This window comes from Diadema antillarum, unplaced genomic scaffold (assembly GCF_040938485.1).
Source record: "Diadema antillarum isolate AM-2024a unplaced genomic scaffold, OU_Dant_1.0 seq00001312_RagTag, whole genome shotgun sequence".
NCBI lineage: Eukaryota > Metazoa > Echinodermata > Echinoidea > Diadematoida > Diadematidae > Diadema > Diadema antillarum.
Window position 1 is genome coordinate 85,826 of NW_027272085.1, and position 24,629 is coordinate 110,454.

The 24,629-nt window shown below is 39.4% G+C and overlaps 1 protein-coding gene across 1 annotated transcript in view; it reads right to left on the reverse strand.

The window, feature by feature from the left end:
• The window catches only part of LOC139708142 (girdin-like), a 104,150-nt gene that overhangs the window by 42,098 nt on the left and 37,423 nt on the right, over positions 1-24,629 (reverse strand). The window contains 2 exon segments of the mRNA XM_071620119.1: positions 5,214-5,354; positions 10,699-10,911. Of these exon segments, the coding sequence (XP_071476220.1) occupies positions 5,214-5,354; positions 10,699-10,911 (354 nt within the window).

Genomic DNA, 24,629 nt, shown 5'->3' on the forward strand with positions numbered 1-24,629 from the left:
ATTTCAAACCTGTCAACCAACTTAATCATCCCTGGACACTCTTAGGTGAAGTAATGACTGGAAGTAACGATTCTAATGGGAAAAAGTGGAGTGAGCTTTTTTACCCTAAACTTTGATCTTTTTCTTTTGTCATACGATATAAAATTTGACATTTACTGATCTGTGAATAACTGTAAGTCAATTTCTATCCTTTCTACCAAATTGCATTACTACTGGATTATTCTCTTTGAAGTTACATAAGAAAATATCTAATGCGGGTTTTTTTTCTCTCTCCAAATTTCAGTGATCTTTGAGGCTGGACCTTCAGGTACAATGTTTAATTTGCCTAAATCTACGCAGTGCAACTACACCTCAAGTAGTACACCTGGGCCTTGAACCAGGAAGATCCACTGAACATTTCTGTTTTAATTCAAAATATGGGTATGTGGGACTAATGGATGCACCAACCAGCTCCTACTATGGGGGCATTAGATCATGATTCACAGTTTCTATCATTAAAAGAGACTATTCTTCACTTTACTAACATTAAAACTATTCCCTGTCTTCACACTAAACTCTCAAAACACTGTACATGAAAGAACGCCTAAATCAAAATATGTAAGCTATCACAGAACCAAACAAGGGAATGCTAATCTTAGGCTTGTTTCGGTTTCTACGAGATAATGACAACATTGCAGTGTAAACATGAGACAGAGTATTTCTCTACACGTAATTACCACTTAAGCAATGGTCTGAGGTACCGGTAGTCAAAACGAGTTCTGTCATGACTGTGAAATGAGCGCAACAGAAAGGAAGCAAAACAAAATCTATTACAGATTTAGGAGATCATAAATCTATGCATCCACTCTCTCCTTTCTGTGATCATGTAGTTGAGATATACAGTAAAACATACATGATAGGAGGTAATAAGAGTTGGCCTTGGTATGTGTAGGCACATTTACTATACATTGTTGGTTCATGGGACAGAAGTGTCTGTATCTCACTGTGAATGGCATCCTAACTGATGAAATATCCACAGCAAATATGGAAACGTACATCCTACATAAATGAAATGAAACCCCCCCCCCAAAAAAAAAAAAAGACAAAGAAAATTATGCAAATGGTAGGAATGCAAGGTGAAAACACTCTTTTTATTCCCCCATAGTCTTGGCACTTATATAGCAGACAAACACAGAGAAGAAATATCCATGTTGTTGAGCATGACCCTTGAAAAACACTAAACTGAGGTGCAACTTTCAGGGAGCAATGGCAGAAATCACATTTGTCTGAATGCAAACATGATCTTCAGCGGATATTGGATTATCAACCGAGACATGGTTCCTGCGAGACAAGAAACCCTGTGAATTACTGCAACGTACGGAGTCAAATGACGACTTAGAAATGGCATGATTTCTCAGTCCTGTTTTCCGACTAGACAGATGCCTGATTATTTTCAGCCAATTAAGTTAAAGGAGCGGAGGAAACCATGTCAGTGACATTATTTTTAATTTATTCTGATTATGTCGCAGTACTTAACAAGCCACAGAAGCTAACGCCCCTATTGTTTATTGTGATGTGTTAGTATGAAGTCACATATGACACTTAACACTGATTATCTACAAAGCTAATTCCTGATAATTATTTGAAGTCTAGGCAGAGAGAGGATGCTGAATACTTGAGACAAATTTAAGCCTGTCAGAGGTTGATTTGCTATGACATAAAGCATGCCTAGTATATCATATGTATAATAAGCCTTCCTTTTTGTAAAAACGCTAAACACTCTTTAATTCCAGAATTTAGAAATGTATTTCAGAAACGTGACCGCCGACGAGTTCTTTCGTCCAAGACCCTTCTTTGACAGACGTGCATGTGAAGTCTATGCTTAGATTTTTACTGATGTGCTGGTGATGCTGGGAAGTGTGGTACTTTACATGGACAGAGGGTTTCAATCTACCTGACAGGGAAGGGCAATTCACTTGAGCCACTATACTGCTGCAGCGAGGCAGCATGTCATGAATCATGCATGGGACTAAGGAAAAGCCACAAGGCTGGGGGAACACAACTCCTTCAGCATACACTTTAATTCAGCAGAGAGAGAGAGAGAGAGAGATGGATAACCATAAGTAGACAGATAGCTGGAGAGAAAGAGACAGACAGAGACATAGACAGACAGACAACCATAAGAACAGAACGGAATAATGAGAAATAAAGACCTGCTCAGTTTTAAGTCATAGCAAAAACAGCATGTCACTATTACTCTGTATGCCTCTATGCCTGTAGTTTAATCTGCGAGTGTACAGTGTAACTTTTCACGAATTGGGGTTTGTAAGACAACTTCCTGAGTCAGTAAGCTCACTAAGAATCACACCGACAAACATCTATATGAAACAGTAGTCTGAAGTTTTAATTCTGTACCACACTGGCAATATGTAAATATATGCACATTGCATGATCTATATATCTATGGACACGATGCTCTGGCCTGTTGCTAATTTCACACAACCAAATGACTTGGAAAATTTGCCAATATAAAAGCATCTCCACAATATCCATCAAATTCATTATGTGAAGAAAAAAAAATCACCTGCCTTTAGTGAAGTAGCATTGATGAGTGAAATTTTCTGCAGCACATTTTTGTCCTTGCCTCCATTTATGAAGCATGATATCATTGGATCAGACAAGACACACCATCCAATTTCGTGCAGTCCTATAATTGGAATGAAAATCCTAATCCTACGAATTTAATCATGTAAATTGGGTTTTCCATGCTTCAAAGACTTGATTTGCCACGGGCAATGGATGGATCGGACATAGGCTCCCTACTGTATGCACTGAACATGGAACATCAGCTGACAATCCAAACACTCCCCCTAAACTTCCTACGACTCATCGATCCGCTTCAGCTCTACACAGCAACTTTAATATCGGGATATAACAAGCCCAGGCAGTTTGTCACACTCCTGTTACATGCAACTTTACAACAGTGTATGCCACTGCAAATGGTCCATGGCAGACAAAAACAAAACAAAACCAAAACAAGAACCATAACCAAAAACATGCTTGTAAACTGAAAAGGGAAAATGGACTCTGACCTCATGCAGACTGGCAAAAAAGCAAGTTTGGTTTACATTTCCTACAAAACATAGCTGAAATCTCACAAACCTAGTACAAGGGATTTCAGAATCCTTGCATTTTTTCATTCTCCCAGTAGACCATATATCCATAGTGTGGTGGTGGTTGTGTACATTTCTAACATTAATGTCCTAGCATATGGAGACAGTCCTAGGCACAGCCCTTGGGCTCAATGCCAACCCATATGCACCACCATTATTATTCTGGGTTCCAATTTTTCTCAGACCAGAACTGCAATGATTGTAACGGCTAGTCGCAATCGCTGCATTTAGTCGGACAGCAGCCAGGAAACAATCAATCAGCTTTGGGCGCTGAAGTCACGGCCGCGATTCAACTGCAATAATTGCAAACCTCTGAACAAAACGATGGTTTGATCATCAGCACTCAGAGTCCAAGATTCACATTAATCTTTCCCAAGTTCTTCACCCACTGGATTTTCCAAAGCTTTGTCTCTCTGTAATGTCTTCTACGTGATTCTGTCATGACTGATTTTTTTTTTCTGTTCTTTACGTCCTTTCCCAAACCCTATACCTCATGTGCCATTTCCATTATCAACACATACACACATCTCTCCTATTTTTTTAATCAAACTTTGATTTTATATAAATTATAGCCCAAGAGCAATTCACACTGTTTATGCAGAGTCGAGTCGAAATGATTAGCAGCACATCTGGAACAAGATATGAAGGGGGGGGGGGGGGGAGAGGGGGGATAGGACACTAAAAGTAAAAAGCACTCTAATCAAGATATGTTTGTAAGTCCACATGTATGCAAATTAGATAAAGTCATAACATTATCGTGTCTCATACCCATATGCATACTTGGTATGTACTTGTCTTCATTAAGGGTTTTACATTTAAAATGAATTCAAAATTCACAAAGGAAACTATGATCTTTTGAAATGAAGTTAATCATCAAAGGTTGACACATTTTTGCATTGATGATATAGGCCTATATGGGTATAGAAGGGGAAGAGTGGCTGCAGGATCAATGACCTAAAACCTGCATGTCTGTGGTCTATGAACAAACCAATGGAAGATCTGTTTGGCAATTACAGTACCAGTGCATCATCAGGGGATGAGATGGTGGTATTGATTGGTCTGCCAATGGAACAAATGGAACAGACAGAACAGACGTATCCCCGCACTGCAGTATGGGTGTTAGTAGGAGGTTCCTGCATCCTTTGCCCCTTTGGCACAGTCAATGTGTTTTTGTTATGGTGAATTAATTTTGATAAGTTGTTCTTGTTTATAGATTTAGAATTGTTTTGGTATACTGTATACGCTATATATTTCGCGGGGGTTTTATTTTCGCGAATTTCGCGAGTCGGGAGCTATTCGCGAAATTAACAACACGCGAAAATATTACCTTCCAAAATGAATCCCTTGCCTTGATGATACGAACATTTCAGTACTAGTATACCATGTCACGGCTTACCTAACAGACCATACTGGTTAAGCTTGTTTACGCACGTCCACGTCTACTTACGAATACTGTAGAGAGCCAATCCATTATCGCAAGGGGACCACTCGTCAGAAATCTAGAGCGATGGACTAAACCACTTCAAAAATGTTGAATTCTAACTTACTAGTTCGCAGAGTTTGGCAAGTCTTTTTCATGCAGTGTATAACTAGTATCATTCCTATTTGCTAGTAAGTTGAAAATTCACACTTTCTTTGCCACTTCATATTTTCTCTGGTCCCCCACTCGCGAATTTAACCACTCGCGAAAATGTGTGACAGCGGCAATTCGCGAAAATTTATGTACGCGAAAATTATAGCGTATACAGTATACGTTTCAAAGAAAATTAGGCGGACATTTTTCTTTGTTGCAGCACAGCAAAGTACATCATGTATAATGCACTACTGACGAGATGATGATGTGATGTAAAGTGCTACGAAACAACTTATAGCTTGTAAGAGCACTGTACAAATTAATTATTGTATTGTATTGTATTGTATTGTATTGTATTGTATTGTATTGTATTGTATTGTATTGTATTGTATTGTATTGTATTGTATTGTATTGTATTGTATTGTATTGGATTGGATTGGATTGGATTGGATTGGATTGGATTGGATTGGATTGGATTGTGGTCTCACCTCTGAGTAGTCGTCTCTTTCTGATGCCAGTCTGCGCAGGTGGTTGATCATGTTCTTGGAGACGATCTCTTTCTGGGCCTGGTCCAAGTCCCCCACTTCTCCCAGCTCCAGACTGAAGACATTCTCTGAGTTGTCTGTGATCTGTGAGGGGTAATCAAACATTCAAATAGATATGACCAAATCCATCCTTTATATGAGATATTTCAGATTTGGGAGTCTGTTCAAAGTAATGATTCTTGTGTTGAGTTGTTCTTAATGCAAGTGACTGACAAATTGTCCTTCACCAATGTAAGTACAGTTATTTTGAAGAATTACACAGTACAGTGCACTCCCGTTACAACGAACAAGGTTATAAAGAAATTTCATTATAACGAAGTAAATCTTCTGGTCCCAAAATTATCACCATTAAAGTATATGGTACAAAATTCGCTTATAACGAACACGGTTAGAGCGAAATTTCCGTTATAACGAAGTCTTTTCCGAGCGCCACAGACAAAGAAAAACAAAAGAAATGTGCTCCGTTATAATGAAATTCGAATTGCTTTCGAAAATACGTAGTGGAACAACCATTTATAGTGTCTCTGCATGGGTGAACGCTTCACACCACTGTGTGTTCGCTCCTTTGTGTCACGCACAGTTTCTGAATTTAAGGGAACTTGCGTTTATTATTGTAATACAGTTATCCCATCACATTTCACATAGCTTTCCAGTGTCTGATGAGTATTCAGCAAACAGAATATGATATATATACATGATTTCCTTGTTTTCGTTATAGGCCTATATTGTATTTGTTTGGTTATAACGAAATTTCGTTATAACGAAAGAAAACTGGCGGTCCCGAGCATTTCGTTATAACGGGAGTGCACTGTACTCACTGCTATGCTGGATCAGAACCATCACTGGCTGTTGGGTGGAAGCTTGGTATTTTAGTGGATACGATGCCTGTCTAGCAATTAGGAGGTCATTGGTTTGAGTCCAACCGGAGTTTGTACTTGTCCATGATTTTTATCATGGCTACCACTAAACACTGAATAATCGGTGTTAATTTACATTGATGAAGGGCAATTTGTCAACCAGATGCAGAAGGGAGCCTCTCCTCTAGTAAAGTTGCACATCAGGTTAGCATCTTTCTGTTTTGTTCGAGCTACATATGGTTGTACATGTACAATCAATAAAGTGAAGCACCATGAACAAGATGTTTTATCACGAGTATTTTTGGTAATTCTGCTTTGAATTAATCTGATCACTAGTGGGGTTTCAAAATATTTGCTTGTAAGCAGGTATGATGACAGGTACATTGCAAAAAGTAATTCAATTTGTCTGATTGATCATCATTATTAACTTAACTACACTAGAAAAAGGAAAACATGACCTCGCATCCCACTGACCCCGAAAGGATATTGCTCTGAGAATGAAGGTTCCTTCTCACACGGTCATATTTCTTCATAAATACAAGACTTCCTCAAATTATCACACATGGTTCACACTTCTGTGGACAACACAGGTATGTCGCTCCAATGAAAATGTCGCTACCTCAAAGTTGTGGATGGTTCCCTTTGCGTGAACCCTGGCTGGCAAAGGGCCAATCATGGAAGATCAGGAAACAATTTGAAACTTCAGTGTTTCCTTCCTCTTTAGTTTATCAAAATGTGGTTGTAATGCTCAGTGCTATAGTAATGTTATGATGATGTTGTCTTTTTCTGTGACCTGTCTGAAAAGATGTGATTCAAGATGAAGCACATGTATTTGAGCACATGCATCTTGATAACAAGATTAAAGACATAATTGGTTAAAATGCACAATTGATCTACAGACCTACTGTACAGGTCATAAGAAAGCAAAACTCTTTTAAAGCAAACACTTATATATAACAATCACTATAATTTATTCAGAAATTGCTCTTGGAATGAAAATACTGCTACATACATCTCGTAGCAGTGTTGCTATACAGATTGAATGACTAAAGCAACTACAGCCTGTGATATTTAGTTTGACACTTGAGCACTAGTCTATAAAATATCACAAATATGGCATTTTGAGTTTAAGGTAGAGTACAAGTTCTAACTTAATGACCTAAATCACATAACAGCATGACAGATTTGTATCCCACTTCATTACTTTGCAGGTAATTGGGACAACAGACAAGCAATGCAGTGGAATTGGATTTCGATTAGAACACTCGGCAGGTTGGAATATCCTCATTTTGCATTGTATGCATGAATTTCCTTCATCCGCCTTGTGCCAAGCTCTGCTCGGCTAAAAACATCGCCTAATTACATGCCTCAACATCTCATCAGGAATACTCAGGGCAGTGTTATTGATCGCTATTTCCCGGCCATGACACAGTGACGTTAACACTGGCATTCATTAACAGGGCTGTCTATACACTTGGAAACCCATTTCACTCTTTGTTTTCTACCCTACAGTGTCCCCTTGAGACCAAGATCTCTTAAAACCCCCTCGGGGTCTGTAAATGAGGGCAAGTGACAAAATAAAGACTCAAAATATGAAGAGAAGTGAGATGGTGGAATTAGGTGATTAACAAGATGACAAGAAAGCACCTGAAGCTAATCATTGAGCACAATGATAAAGTACTCAGAGCAAGGGTGAGGAACCTCGACCAGTGCAAGTGCTGTATCAGAAATTATCAGTTACATGTATAGAGAATGAAAATAATACAGGAGAATGGAACTAACAGGGGGGACTGAAGGCTGAAGAGTACTACAAATTGTCAAGAGGTAAAAGTGATCGAACTACTCAAAGAAAGATAGCACAGTGGATTAATGACAACTGAACTGAGAGTCAGTCAGTTTTCAGTCATTAGTTATTTTGTTGTTCTTGATGTCAGCCTCAGGGGAATGAAATTAACATCACAAAGGACAATTCACTTGGTTTATATTATGTACAACATAAATGTTTTTTTTTCTTTTTTGCATAAACTACATAAGCAAGGAAGAATGACAAGATCATGAAAGAGAGACAGACAAAAAGACAGACAGACCAGGGAGGTGACACCTCCTGGACAGACAGACAGACAAACAGACAGACAGAGAAACAGAGACAGACAGAGAGGGAGGGGGACTACACAAACCAGACAAGCTTGGGGGGGGGGGGGAGGGTAGCATCTACGGAAGACTTGTTATTAAATAATTCACTAGAGAAGAATGGGAAACAACAAATTAGAAGAGTTGATGGCATAACTGTCAGACATATTCACCGATGATTAATGACAAGACAACTCATCTTTATAGAGCTAGAACTTTAAACTTGTTCCAGAATGCAATATTTGATATCCCCACAACAATGACTGTTTGAATAATCACACAGTAAAAAGTCCCACTTCATCAGTAATCAAACATGCTGATAATCATAACCTAGCTGTCTTAAAGTACTCCTCCGGCAAGATTTCCGCTTTACACAGCATATTTTGTCACAGTACATGCATTAATACATCGTCTAGGAAACAATTTTCAGTGGGATAATAGCAGATGCATATAAATAACAATTGAAATAAAGACAATTCGCGAGGCAAAAATACAATCAATAAACAAAACAGGAAAAAAAATGAGAAAGTGCTGTACTTGAGGTCATTGCATTTTCTACAGTGTGCGGGTACTGTATGTCAACATCCACCAGAAATCAATAAAAATCTGTGACTCTATCAAAACTGAAAATTGCAATATGTTTTTACTCTACATGATACAGATTTTCCATAGCATATAGCCAGTTCACACCCTGATGTAACCTTCAGATATAGGCCACTTTAATAAGTTTTCATCAGGTCTGATCTCTACGTGGTCTGTGGAAGGTGCACTTAGATAAATTTGCATAAAATTTCCTCCACTTTCCCCGGCACTCCACTCCCATCTCATTTGATCAGGTTGATTAGATCTGAAGCCTGCCAGCTCCGAAGCCTTCGCTTCATTTGTCCAGAGCAGAATCTGTTGACACTCTGCAGCGTAGACAAATTACGCTCCATAATTTGCACCAAAGATATCGCGGCGGAGCGCTAGCCCCAGTGCCGGTCTGTGCGGCGTTTTGCGTCACTGCCAAGCGAGGGGTGGCCGGCAGCGAGTGAAAACGTGAATTGTGCCGCATCACGATCAGATTTGTCATAAAACCCAACTGAATGAAACTCTGTCCCCCTTTCCCCTCCTTCTTCCTGTTGGGCGCTGCCAGTAATTTCCTTCTCGGGAGTGACGAATGGCTCCCTCGCAAGTCTATATCTGTCTTCGCCATTCAAGCCAGGGCTAACAGGGAACATCCCTGCAGTTGCACAAATGATTTGCTACATAGAACTAATGTTTGAAATGTAATTTTAGCATACCTAAGGGCATTAAAGTAAGGTATGTGTTTATTATTCCACATTTCTAAAGATAGGGGCTTTTTTTCTCCTTTTTTTTTTGCGATTCTGTAATAGCAGGAAGCTTGACTTTTCCAAAAAGCAGTATGGGGCAAAACTTCATTACAATGCAATCAGCCAGCCATGACAAGATATCAGTGATACTTTGCCATGATACAGGCATTCTACTTCTATGTTAGACTGACTGAATCAAATCCTTTGTACTTCCACAGTCATAGAGTTCAGAGAGCATGGAAAGGTCTCAGACATGATGATCACCTTTGTGTTCTTTATTTTTCACCTTGCTTCATACAGTCTGTGTAGAGTGATAGTTGTTACTAGGTTTGCATTTATGCATATTTATGAGACATTCGTATAACTTGACCAGTCACGCATCGCTGTAAAGCATTCATATTCTGGATTGACGTTCACTTTTAGTTTTGTACATGTACCTAGCATTGGCAGAAACTACAAAGTAAGAAGACATGATACTCTATAGCACAGTGCCTAATTAATCTACATAGGCTATGTTTGGTTAACAATAAAACATATACCCCTGCAAAAACTGTCTATTTTTTATCTAAAATGGACACAATTGCAAAAGAAATGTGTGAAATAACACTGTGATAACATGACTTCAGTTGGAAAACAGCAAAAATGTGAAATATTAGCCTATAAGGTACACTGCAAGTATTACAAGCTCAGAGCAAACGCGATCATGGCTGCTACATAATGTTGAATTATTGATTATCAATAATCAACAAATCAGGCCACAGCAGCAGCCATCAATCTTCTGCACAAGAGTGAATTGCATGTAGCTTGTTGGGAAATAGGATTGGTAGGGCACAAGCGATCATCACGCAACATTCTACCCTCCCACTACTGAATGGGAAGATCTCTTAAGGAATATCAGTCATGATGTTTTGATCTCAAAATATTAAAAAATAAGTCATTATTCTGGCATAATCGCATCAGCCAGACAAGTTTTCTTCGAAGACCTTTTTGATGTATTGCAAGAAAATTCCAAATGGCGGAAGATGAATTTTGAGCCCTTCTGAGAACTATGCTTTGCCTTTAATGCAACCATTATCATAACAAAAGGCCAGTCCATTCATTCCCAAAGCAACCCAAATTAATACCAACCTCTTGGATGTGCACGACGATCTCCTGCTGGACATCGAGATCTAGCCGCTTGATCCGCTCAATGAAGAGCTCCTTCTTGTCGCTTTGAACGGCGCAGCCGAGCATGAGGAGCAGGACCTTCTGGACCTCGATCAGGGCCTCCTCGCTGAGCGGATCCTTGGCGATGGTCAGCACATTGGGCAGCTTCATCACTATCAGCTGGTCAAGCATGTCCTGTACCAGACAAAGAGACAGGACACAAGAAGAAGAGATACCATCAGTAATTGACAGAGATGATGAGAGGTCAAAACATGTATTTGCTTAAAGGAATCGTCTGGGCCATGCTCATATCATCATTAAAGAATAGAGGGTAGTACTGAGTAGAACAAATAGAACGAGGAAAGTTCCACTGAATTCTGATGAAAATATGAAAGATTTGGAATATCAGAGTATTGCACATTTTCACCAAAGTTCAATCATACATACTGTAAAAAGAGAAATAGATGTGTGCATATCAATTTTGCGAGAGGCAAGATTCACAAGATTAAAATGCATTATAAAATGGGTTCAAGAATGTAGCCAATTGGAAGCGCTGAAATGAGTCACGTGTGCGTGCATTAATTTCTTAGCAAATGCACGGCCGGGGCCTGACGTACGTCACAATGTTTACACTAGCAGTGCGCACTCAATCAGTTGTTACAAGTGCATCACGCGCTACTATACGCGCTGTCAATCCTGTAAACAACTTCTAGTTCGGGCTGCCACAACAGCCGGCGGCCTTTCTTGTGCATAACACGTGGCGTACGTATACTCTTATACGTACGTACAGTACTTATGTGCGGGATTTCCGAGTGCGACGTGCGTAAATGTTTGGGACGAACATCTTCGGACATTTTGACTTTTGAGCGAGTGCTACAAGTAGCTGACTGGTATTGACCCACAAAGGTACGTGAATAATGCTGTTAGTTTCGACCCATTTTATAAAACAAATGATGCACAGGATTATTTCGTGGCGTTAGTGAATGCGCCTCGTGCATGTCGCACCATTGTCAATACTCTCGAGCGCGCCGCACCTTCACTAACACACTCTATCCTGTGCATCATTTGTATATGCAGAAGTCCTTGTCTTCACTATATGCATTGAATGCCAGTGACAATTCACAAAAATTTCTTGAGGCGAAAAAGGCCATCGGCTCCAATTCTAAAAAATTTCATGCCGCAAAACTATCTTGCTCTACATTATGCTAATTGGCATGGCAACATTATCACCTAATAGCAGTTCATACACCACTTGTATCTCTATTTATTATACCAACATCTTTACAGATCTTTGACTTGGTTCTTGGTATGACATTAATTTCTCTGGGAAGAGGAAAGGATGTTAATGACTGTGGCATGACCCCTACCCAGAATCGATACCTTTTTGTGGGTTAAATCGCTAACAGCCTCAATTAATGTTTGAAGAGGAAAACAAAACTACGGTTAAAAAAAAGGTATCGATTTCAAAGTGATGTACACAACACTTACAATGTACAACTTCAAAGAGAGAATGACAGTTTCAGACCAAGAATTGTGTTATTTTGTTGCTAGGAGACATAATTACAGATTATGGTTATGTTATATCCCTTTTATGGATCCTCAACTATAACCATCTGGAAGCTGGGGAGGCTGCTTACATGGCCTTTTACAGGGATACTTAATACTTCTTTTGTTCACATGGCTGTAACATCTAGTTTTGATTACTATACTTTGTTTATAGGCATCATGGTATTATTAAGATAGAACTGTATGTTTTAGAATCAAATATTGCATATTTTGATTTGTTTGTGTATAGATGTATTTTTTTTTGTCAATTTGTTCATGATTATGTAACTGTAATTGTTGAGTGTGTCTTTTATTATGCAAGATGTAGTGACATATTATTTTGTATTGTCCTTTGTCTTTGCCTTGCGTCTCCTGTTTAATTCAGGAGGCAACCTAGGCCTTTCAGGTCACATGAAATTCATATAATAAAGAATGTTGAACAACTCCTGCTTGGCATATTTTCTCTACAATCTCTCTTCATGACCCTATTTAAGATACAATCCAATATGTTATGTCATTTCCGATCACTTGTGACAAATGAAATGAAGCCATTCACAGTCCTGTCAAAAATCTTGGTATATCCACTTATTAAACACACACACACATGCAGATTTCTATAGGAGCCAAAATCAGTCTTCTGACTAAGAGAGCCCTTTCAAAGTCCCTACGGAATGCCACGTTAGATGACTCACTGACATTCATATGGTAACAAGCTTTCTCTATAATACTTCCAACAATTGTAGGACTTCACTCTCAATTTTCATAGTTCTGTTGCACTGAAAAATCAATCGTTTCACTCAATGCATCTACCACATTGAATAAAATTCCTTTTTCTTTTCTTTTTTGTCAAAGGGTCATTCATCGTAGCACCGCTCTGAAGATTGAGCATATACAAAAGTTGTATACGTCAAGGAGCAGAAGGCAAAATCAGCATTCTCTACAACAGACAGAGTTTGCCTGTAGATTCATAGTCAAGACTTGATAATTACAACCTGTCACATTACAGGTGGGTGTGACATGTGTATCATCATTGTAATATAGAGAGAAGAAATTGGGGAAAGAATGTTCTAAATGGAATGTCTGCCATACAAGTATTCTGGAATCAAATATGGAGAAAAGTCATGAATGATCAAGTAATCCTTGACAGGATCTTGAAAGAGATGCAAGCAACACAATTAGTCACCCTCTTCATGCAGAATATGATCTTTCAACTCACATACACACTATTGACAAGATTAAAATGCAAAGTTTTCCAAAGTTTGTCCAATCCTCATGTGATTGGTGGACAACAAATAATGTTCCAAGAGGAAATGACATGCTTCATAAAAAGACTTGCTTTCAGCAAGAGCTGGTGTATGCATCAAAGCTTTGCACGCTCACTCAAACCTTAGAAATTACCACAAAAAATTTCCCACTTTGCACAATCATTTGGTAATGTGAAAAGTTAAATCTTTAAGCACAAACTAATTCTTTAAAAAAATGCCACAAAACTGTAAATAAAGTAGCAGCTAAACAGGTGCCCCAGCTGAAAGTGATGATAGGGAGAGAACCGCGTTGTTTGTGAGAGGGTGGTAATCAATGAGGGAGCAACCTGATCGCATCCACACCAGGCCCAGAGACAGTGAGTCTGGCGGCGAATCGGGAGGTTATGGGGGGATTTGATCTCGCGCCTAACTAAACCGAACTCCCTCATCACACGAGCGTGATGGGAATTCCATCAAGGTCTCTTCTTTAATAATCTGATTAAGTCATCACAGTGGTCGGAATTCAAGATGTGGCGGCATTCGGACCTGTTGGAAGATGACTTCAGTAATGGTGGATGGGCAGCTGCACAGGGTAGCCTTGTGAGGTCCCATATGAGGTGCAATGTGTGGCTTGAGCTTCACAGTTCTCGCATGCAATTCGTGTTCGCTCTTAGAATAAAATTCGGACAAATTTAGCTCATTCTTCAGTTTCTTTCCTAGTTGGTTATCATCTTCTTTCTTGGGGGAGGAAATGTCCTGATTATTGATGTGCAAGTCTCACTCCTGTTTGTGTCACAATCAAAGAGGTAATGCCCATCACATAAATGCAACTTTTACTCTTTCTTTCATTTACTGCCTACTAAAATCACATATGAATAATTCTATAAAAGAGCACATGACTGAGGACATCTAAATATTGACCTTTCCTTGCACATACTTCATGTTTTGTTTTTTTTTAAATCTCAACAAGAGAATGCTTCCATTCTGGATTGAGTGCACAGAATCACTCACATAATTGGGATGATGACATTCAAGCTCAATTGCTGCAAAGTCTGGCTTCTGCATGGTTTCAAAAATGGTTTCGAGCTATGTTTCATTTCCATGGTAACACAGAGAGGAGTAGGAGGCAAGCCGATAATGCACTGCACAGTTAACCCACAGCTTGCTGGCAACTGGGTGTGCTAGGTACAAATTCTATAGGAAACTACGGCATCTCGGGAGATGATGGGTTAAATTTAAAACATCATGCTGTAGAAGCTGGATGGATGCAAGAGCTAAGTGAGCCCAGCAGGAACCTAATGAATCCTGTCACATCCTGGAGGACACCACGGCAGGAGTCCCCTGAATCCCTCCCATCACTGCCTCCAGAGAAAATGGTATGCTGGAGAAGAACCGAATGATTGGAGTGAGGAGGAAAAAATACATTATTTGCTCCCTTCTGTGGCAAAATGTGATCTGAAACACGACCTGAAAACAGGAAAGATTGTTTCCTTTCACCAATATCAGGTGTGATGACAAGAATAAACACATACTCCCATATTACTTGAGAAGCACAGGGAACCAAAACTACACACTGCTCAACATCAATCCACGCTTGGGCCTACCCAATAGAATATATTGTGATCTACAATGATCAGTTCTGTCTGATCTCACCAGCTTCATCAACTCGAAGGTCCTTTGAAAAGCACACCCCACTACTTTCAAATTTTATAGGATATATCAACAACATTATCTGGACTGTACTATTGTCTCTCAGTGCATTAACCCACTGAGGACGGTTTGATTTTGCTACAACACATATTTCACATAGACGCTTGCCCGAGTATATTCAGGACTCGTCCTCAACGGGCTAAATGAATATAAATTTACTTGTGTGAAAATTACCAGTATCAACCCTTAAAGAACACAAAACCAGCCAGCTGCTTGTAAAGTACAGCCATATTGCATGCATCTCACTTCTTTTGTCCCGAACACACTTCATAGAGAAAAGTCTGACCAGTAACTATTTGAGTGCGGCTTGTACCAACTCCCATAAAAACTATCGAAAACACAACAGTTTGTTAAATATGCAGGAAAACATCCACAGGTATTTTTTTTTAACCATTTAAACAAAAAGAAAAAGAGGAGGAAAAATATTTCTCCACAGGCAAAAACAAATACAGCACAACCAGAGTTGGCACTGCTTTGACCTTATTGTTGTGATCAGGCAATTCAAATCTGCCATATTACCACAGGCAACTGCACTTTGTGATATATTAGTCATATTTCAAAACAGCATTCTACAAGGGCAATGTAAATATGGCGACCTGTGAGTTGTGACAGGCAGTGCAGACTGGGCCATCCTACCCTTCAGTGATTGATTTTTGCTGGTTCTGGCCAAAGAGCCGCAACTCAATGGGCTGAACAGTGATTTTCAAGACTCAAGATGGGCAGGCTTTGGTATACCAACCACCGTGTCAGTCCCCACCTTTTGACCTTGTACCATCCATCAAATGGGGATCAGAATCTCTGGTCTGACTCACTACTCTACTCATAGAATGGAATGTCTTTTCTTTTCTGCCTTATCTTGACAGATAAACAGATAACTCATGTGGTATTACGTGCCTTATAAGGCGTGTCTTCATCAGACCGAAGTTTCAAAATAGCGCGCTATCTTGCGGTTACCAAACTAGTCCAATGTCAAAATAGTGCGCTATCTGTGTAGTGAAGACGCAGATAGCGCACTATTTGATCGGGAAAATTTTCCCCAAAATCTTGGTCTAGATCGTGAACTAGAGCGCTAATTCGTGAAATAGCGCGCTATTTTGGATGCGTCTCCATCAACCCGAAATTTTCTCGATCCCTCCATGCTTCTAGTTAGCCAGCTGGCAATGCAAAACGTATGTACAAGCTAGTAATTGTGTATAGTACATTACCCCCATGCGAGGTGTATTCATCCAGGATCACATAGGCCTACACTGTTGTTGACATCATTAAAACCAGGGAGGTGATTTCTCTCACCTCCCTAATAAAACTCAGTGCCGTGCATGCTAGCTGTTTTTTGTAAACTTCTTCCTTAGCTGAAAATTCTTGCAGATTGTGTGTATTTTTGATTTGTTTAAACATTGCAATTTGTGAACTTCATGTAAAGATGCCTCACAGGACAAAAGAGTAGCGTTATTAACATCCCTTTGGAGAGAATTTGCTGTACCGCTCACCTCCCTGGTTGTCTTATCGTACATACGGTGATAATATAGGAGATTTTGAGCGGGGAAATCCACTTTCGAACCGCGAGCTAGGCAGAGTAATATTGCAAAGAGCGCATGCGTTAATTTTCGGACTAATTTCCCGAAGCAGGCTGTTCGAGCTGATGAAGACGTACATTCGCTGTATCGGGCTATTTACTAAGACCGCAAAATGTCCCGCTAGTTTGAACTTCGGGCTGATGAAGACACGCCTATATTCTACACCGTTGAGAGACGTGACAAATTCAAGTAAGTGAATTGTTTTTTCACCGATTTCTGCCATCACTGTTCTCTGTTTTTGTTCAATCATTACACAGTGAACAGCCACAGTCACATATGCAGTATTCCTTCAACGGCAAGACATATTGCTAGCTTCATATTTCCATATGAATTGCACAGTAAACCTTAAAAAATGTACATGGCTATCTATATACAAGCAAGAAATATTTCCATTCAAGACAAAATACATGAGGCAAAACATCTGTCCTTGTGATCCCCTTAATAAGCTACAATGGCACAACAGATGAAAACAGTAAATGCACTTCATTCTGTAAACTTGTGTGATAGAGCTACTGCATCATGTTTGGATTCTGTACTTCCGCAACAAGGACCCCCCCCCCCCCAAAAAAAAAAAAAAAAAAGAAGAAGAAGAAGAATAGCAAGACTCAGATTATCTGATGGCGTCTTCGCTGTATCAACCACAGAATAATTCTGTATGGTAAGTTACTTTTTAAATACTTCCATAAAATGCATTCATGCTAAACAAAGGAAAGTTTGCTATCCATGCAATGTGACACCAATATATCCGGATGGAGTTACAAGAGAACAGATTAATACATCACATGCCTGCTGAACCGTTGTATCTCAGTAGTGATTTTGCAAGGCAGAACACAAATCCTGCCATAATTTCATCTTCTTTTTTTTACCGAATTCTTTTTTAGTTCAGTTGTTTACTACAGAATATAACAGAAAGCTATGAATGAAAAATGCCAACTATTTCTCCTTCATTTTCATTAAGGCTTGCGACAGTAAGCCTAATCCTCTAAAATTTTCCCTTTTCAGCATGAGCAAAGTATATTGAAGGTAACTGTTCTGCATAATCCTAAAGGTCATTTTTCCAAGGGCCTTTCAAAAAAAACCATATAGGCCTATTTATACGAATGATATCAAGGAAAATGAGCTTCCATGCAGTAAAATCACTTCAGACTTTACTTTTATTCATCAAGCAGTTGAAATGAATATTCCTGCATTATGAAAAATCTTTTCCACTTTGATATACAAGTAGGCCTACTGTACCATATATCAATTTATTATTATTCAGAGTTAGTCTTGAGGTACAGTCTTCAAGCAACTTCACTAATATTGAGACTACTCTACAAATTGCCATGGTTATAATCAAAAGAATACAAAATGAATGGCTTAGTTACAATCTACTTTCTGTTGTCAAGTCTGTGTTTCTAAAGGGGTCATAGGTTAAGTAGTATTCGGTTTACAGTTGTCAATCTCTTTCCTGGATTTGGTTCCTTTTCATTTTCCTGACAAATTTGCTTCAATTACCTATGGTTGGCATGTTATTGTTGCTTTTCTGATTCACACCTTTCCCCCTTTATGAGACCCATGAACTAACCCCGACTGAATTTACACACTGTGCCTTTGTGTAGGTTTTCCATGCCGTGCATTCCAGAGTGTTCTCATTTCACTGAAATCAGAACCAAGGTTCGTGCCGACTGCCAAGCCGACCGCCTGCATTCGACACTAGATTCTCACACCACTCAGTCGCCGCAAACTTAATCCTACATCAGTCCATGGAAAGAAAAGCTCTCCTCCACTGACCTCCACTCTGACTAATTTCAACAAAACTTGACACCTAAAAATGTGGATTCTGGGGAAAAAATATGGGAAGAATGTTAGTTTATTTGTCTTGTGTGGCCTTTGCAACCAGGCTTCAGGTTATATTCAATCATATCATGTTCAGGTCCAGGTCTGGGCAACCCCTCCTTTGCTAAAGTAGCAGGGAATGTACTGCTTGGATGCACCAGACATAGCAGTGTCACTTAAAGGGGAGATCGTCATATCAGGATTCCATCCACACAATACCACAGAGAAACCGTTTTCCGCGCCTTTTCTAAGCAGCATAAGAGAAGCAGACAATGAGTGTGTTTCTACTGAGCAATGAAAATTCGAGGTGATGCGAGGCGATGCGAGGCGATGCGAGGTGATGCGCAGTGATACACGGTGATGCGCGGTGATGCGAGGTGCTCCGTCGTCCGCCTTTTGAGGTGGTCGATGCGTGGTGATGCGAGGGAGGATTCTCAGTAGAAACACACCGGGTAGCGAAATTTGCAGTGTATCCGATGTCTTGAATTATTGGGAGCTTTCACCCCGCGCTTTTCAAATCAGTTCATCGCACACTCCGACACTTGTGTGTACACAGCGACCATAGTTTCATAAGCAATAAGCAATATCAAAACATTTTGAGGGAAAGTTTGAGGAAAATTGGACAATCCATTCATAAGTTATGAATCTTAACATTTCTGCTGGATGAGAAGACTACTACACTTCATGATGTAACATGCAGAGAACAATAAGGAAAATATGAAGAGAATTCCACAAAATTTCATATATTTTTTTTCAAAAAGTACACATTCCCTGGACTTGTTACTGTTGTACGTTAAGGGTAATATCATACCCCCTGCCTTCTAAAAGAGGTAAGTCAAGTGCTCTTTCCTCATGCGCTAAAAGTGAACATATGTTGAATTTTCTTGATATTTTCTTTAGGCCTATATTGTTCTACACAAGTGACATCATAGGATGTAGTAGTCTTCTCATCCAGCGATGGCGGCATTAAAACTTCAAAAATTCATAACTTTTGAACGGATTGTCTCATTTTCCTCAAACTTTCGCTGATGTATTCTACTAATATTGCTGCATTCTCTCAATCCACATGTATATGAAAGTGAACTTGTCCTTTAAGCCTCTTCCGATCCACAATCCAGAAGTACTCCTGCCCCTTCTTCCTTCCTGTTCTTGAGGGGCTGCCGAGCCCTCCTGCCTGCTGCCTCCGTGAATCAGCCTGCTTCCACTACCTTCAGAAGCTCTGCCCAATCTGTAACTTCCTCCCTCCATTGCTGCCGCGCGTCAATATCTATTAACCAACCGTGCCGGCCTCGATAAGGCTACAGTGGGTTCGGGAAAAGGGCACTGCAAGACTTGCCATGTGCTGGCTATGACATGTTGCAGACACTTGGGATATCACCACGTGATTTCTTTTCTCTTTGTTATAAGCAGTGTACAGAATGTGAATATTTCAACTGAATTTATCATCTGTCTACCATTTCTTGCAGCAATTACTGACGTTAGAATTCAAGCCCTTATCACATGGACTTAAGATTCACACATCAACTCTTTTGTATATCCTTTCAAGAGTAGGAACACACTACAGTACCGAAAGAGATTACACATTAAATGTGACAAAAGTATGGGAATATGATCAATTTTTAATGCCATCAACTTTCAGAATTTCTTGGGGTTTTTTTTTAAACAGCTTTCAAAAATGATCACAGATAACCAAATAAAAATGAGAATTTACGCACACATACATGCATATGGATAGCTCCAAAATATCTGCCATCATCCCCATGAATGTCATGCATTGAGGGCGCCCAGAACTTGCATTTGTGCCACACCACAACCTGACAATTTCTGGAAGCTGGAACAATGAACAGAAGGAAAACACACAGCAGAAAGAGAAGTGCAAAATTAAAGAAATAAGAAAGCAACCAGAGCCTAGAGGAGCCCCACTTCAACGGCACACAAAAAGGGGGCATGCGGTAGGTCGAGAATCAGGTTCATTCTCCGCATGGTTAGAGCGAGAGAACGTTAACAAAAAGTTGCATAAAGAAATGCAACAGTTCTGATGGAGTATCCAATTTATGGGAATACTCGCACGCATCCTCCAGCTCACCATCGATAAGGAGTAATGAAGTTGATAAGTCGAGTCTTGCCATCTCTACCCCTGCCCACCCCCCGTCCGACATCAACCATCATCCGCTCCCATCGGATATCAAATGCAATCCTCAAGTACACAGAAGGGGGAAGGAAGGAGGGGAATGGGTGAGGTATCTGGCAGTTGAGGAAGACTACATCAGACAGCCAAGAAAAACTAGAATGCTTAGCAGAGAGGTATCTCCTCCAAAGCCAGGCCAAGGCTTATAAATCTCCGCCGCCATCTCATCAGAGGAGTGACAGATGAGGCAAACTTTCAAAGAGAAACTCCACTCTATGTTGTCACTGACTTTAATTAATAAGATTCAACCTTTAATACAGAATTGTACAAATTGGTAAGAACTAGCAAAATATTAAGAAAGTCATGGACTTTTAAAGTTTACTTGTCACAAAAGTGTGATACCAGTAAACTAACATATATGCACACGAGATGAGACATTACTACCTCACAACTGGCTGACTGGCTTGCACACAAATCTACACTCATCAAATTTGCGTCATTTATTCTAACCAAGAAAAAAAAAATAATGCCATAACTTTTAAAACTCTCATACAGTCACTCATTTTGCCACACACATACACTCACACTCACTCATATCTTTTAAAACTTTTATACAGTCACTTATTTTGACACACATAACACACCTGCATGCATGCCCAATACAACCTACACAAGGTAGACTCAGTACAACTCAATACTTCCTTGATCTCATGTCACATATTTCCAACACTGTATTGATATTGATATCACAGTATTATATCCCTTGTATTCCTATGTAGATAAGCTATACCTGTGTCTTGTATGAATGCATTCTATCATCTATGTATTCACTGCTGTGTTCTGATGCATGCATGCAAACAAAAGAAATTTCCAGAAATGGGCAATAAAATCAAATTGAACTGAATTGAAGTAAAGATAGTAGGCCTATAACTTTTGCAGCAAATTAATGAGGGCTGTACTTAGCATTGGCTTCTAGCAGGAGATTTTGGTGTTTACTTAGATTTCTTAGAATCACAACATTTTTTTTTTTTTGTAATCCCATGGGAAAGTTCTGAGGCAACAACAATATCACCCTGTCTTTAGAATCCACATCATGTGCTCATGATTGATATTTCTTGTTGGTGAAAAGTAAAAATCACCCTTTAAACATTTTACTTCTTGAACACAAATAACATGGAATGACATGTTCACCTTCCAAGGTATCATCTCTGTTTTTGATAATGCCACATCATTGATTTCCACACAACTGGATCACCATATTTTTTTGCATATGAATACATATGGTATACTGGTTTTAAGGGGTTATGCGTTTAATGCATGAATGCTACCTGCAACAGTAAAGTTTTAGAAATCCATTAAAACACTTATTTGCTTGCGGGCAAAATAAGAGGTCAACATCCTGTGGAGATGTATTGATCAGTTGTTTTTCCTTTGGATCCATTATCCAACATATTAAACACAGAAATGGATAGAATTGCAATTCATGGACTGAAACTGAAAAACAGTCTGTAATTATGTGCATGTGAGTCAAGAGAGGTTTTGCATTACTTGAAGTCAATTGATAACACTTGTAATTTCCTGTAATTGCAACTACCCTCAACACGTAATTTGTTAATTGCACTGAACAAATAATTTTGAATTACAACCACACTCAGGGCAAAACTAAGCCAAAGGTATCTGTTACTGCTTTAGAAGTGATTTCATTCTCATTTTTTCTTTTACACTACAACTCTTTTACATGTTTTGAATTGGCCATCTTCTGTCAGACCCTTTCACATTTAAATGTTTTAGATGGAAAAAGTATAATATCATAATAGTGTGGCCCTTGTTTCTCCTAATATTTTGTTTGTATTTAAGTACCATGAATGAAAGTAGTATTTACATTTCTTCCAATGCCATAAGGTAATTGTCATGATAAACTAGAAAAAAACAGAAGTGCCTCCTTTATGGCACCAAGAATTGGGCTGATGTATCCATTCTGTGAGCAACTGTTACATCCTTTTCTAGAATCCTTGACTATGACCATTCATTTGTGTTTGCTGGAAATACTACTTGTATGCAATGAACATGAAATCACTGTATCCCATTTCATACAAGTCAAATAAACTCCAACCATTTCATATTATGCTATGCTCACGTCTAAACCAATGAAGAATTTTTTTTTTTCACTGATAAAACCGAATGTCATCCACTTAAACCCCTAATGATCAGTGTCTCGAAATGTCACTGCTAATGCACATGGTAGTCTTGCCCCGAGGTGTCATGGGGTTAACTAACTCACAGCAAGGAGCTTCTCGAAGCTCCTTGCTTACAGTGAAATGAGCGCAGCCTCTACAGACGGGTGGCAATTAGACAGAAACTTGCCATCACAGATCACCTCCCAGACGTGCAGGACAATTGCTTTTCCTGCATCATCCCACTATAAATAGATAGTGCCTAATGACTTTTCCCCCCTGCTCTACATCATCATCTCCTGTTCAACATTCCTCATCACAGCAGCTTCTGTTTGCAAAGACTGGTATTACCTCAGTTCCTCACACAACTTCATGATGTAACAGAAGAAAAAAAGTTATAACATTTGAGGTACAGTAGTTGCAAGCAAAATAAATTCTTTATTGAGAAAAATTTGAAGGATGAGCGGAACATCTTCTATCATTTTTTTATTCCAGTTCTATTAAATTTCCTGCCATGTACGCTGCTGTAGGAAATCAATTAGACAAGACAGTCTACATCCTTCATTAGCCCAGCCTACTAAAAACATGCAGTCATCCAATCACAAAGCTCACGTAGGTAAAACTTCACACAATCAATCCACATCTGATGTTTCAAAATTCATAAGCGACACTGTGGGAAGCTGCTATTGTGGGTTTTAGCTCCTACATGTAGGTATGAAATGACCTATGGCCTGTTCACACTGCCACTGAGTACCTGCTTGGTCATATGCTTGGTATGGGCTAGGGCTAAGCTTCATATCTTCTCCTATTTCATTGCCTTCCCTATAGCCACACGTACATGTACGTACATACAATTAATGATTTTTGTGTTGCGATGCAAAACTCAAGTTGATTTGGCACCGTTCACACACGCACTGCACAGGACAAACAAGCATGCTGTTTCAACAACAACAGAAATCAACAGTGACTGCAATGTGGCTACGGGGCATCTGAGTGTACTGACCTACTGTGTCGCATTGCATTGTGAACTTAAAAAACTTGAGTATCTCTTTGCGTACCATGGGGGACCCTACACCGCTCAGGGCAAATTTTGGGGATGTTTCCCACAATAATCAAGCAGGACCGATTTTCGCATGGCACTGCTGATCGCGATAATCAACTATTTTTGTGTGTGTCCACACACACAAATTTAACAGTTGTCAAAATGTGATACAAACTCGAGTTTCAAAAAGAGTTAATTTGGGTGTGTGTGGATGGCACATATTTTGTAAACCTGGAGATGAGAGACCAATAAGCCAGTAAAAACTTTCAAGTGCTTGGATGTGGTAAACAGTGACAGCTGCTGCTGATGCACAGTGGCTTCATGTCATATACTGTAGCCCTTTCAAGAGGCCTAGATCGTCTCTATTGTTCTACGTTTTTTCGTTTCTGTCTTCCGTACCTCACAGCATCACATGCCTTTGCAACTAGTCTGAATATTCTTTCACCCTTCCCAGCTGAAAAGATTGTGGTAATGTCAGTGGTAATGACTGTTTGACAGTTTGATGACATTGGTTTTACAATGGGACTATGAAAATATCATACATGTATGTACAATTTGTAGCTCTGGTCCACAAAGAAAACAGGCATGCCAATATAATGTGCACATATTTTTCCCAATTCACTATACCACTACCAAAATACATAATTAAAAAAACCCATCAATTTTGCAGGATTTGAA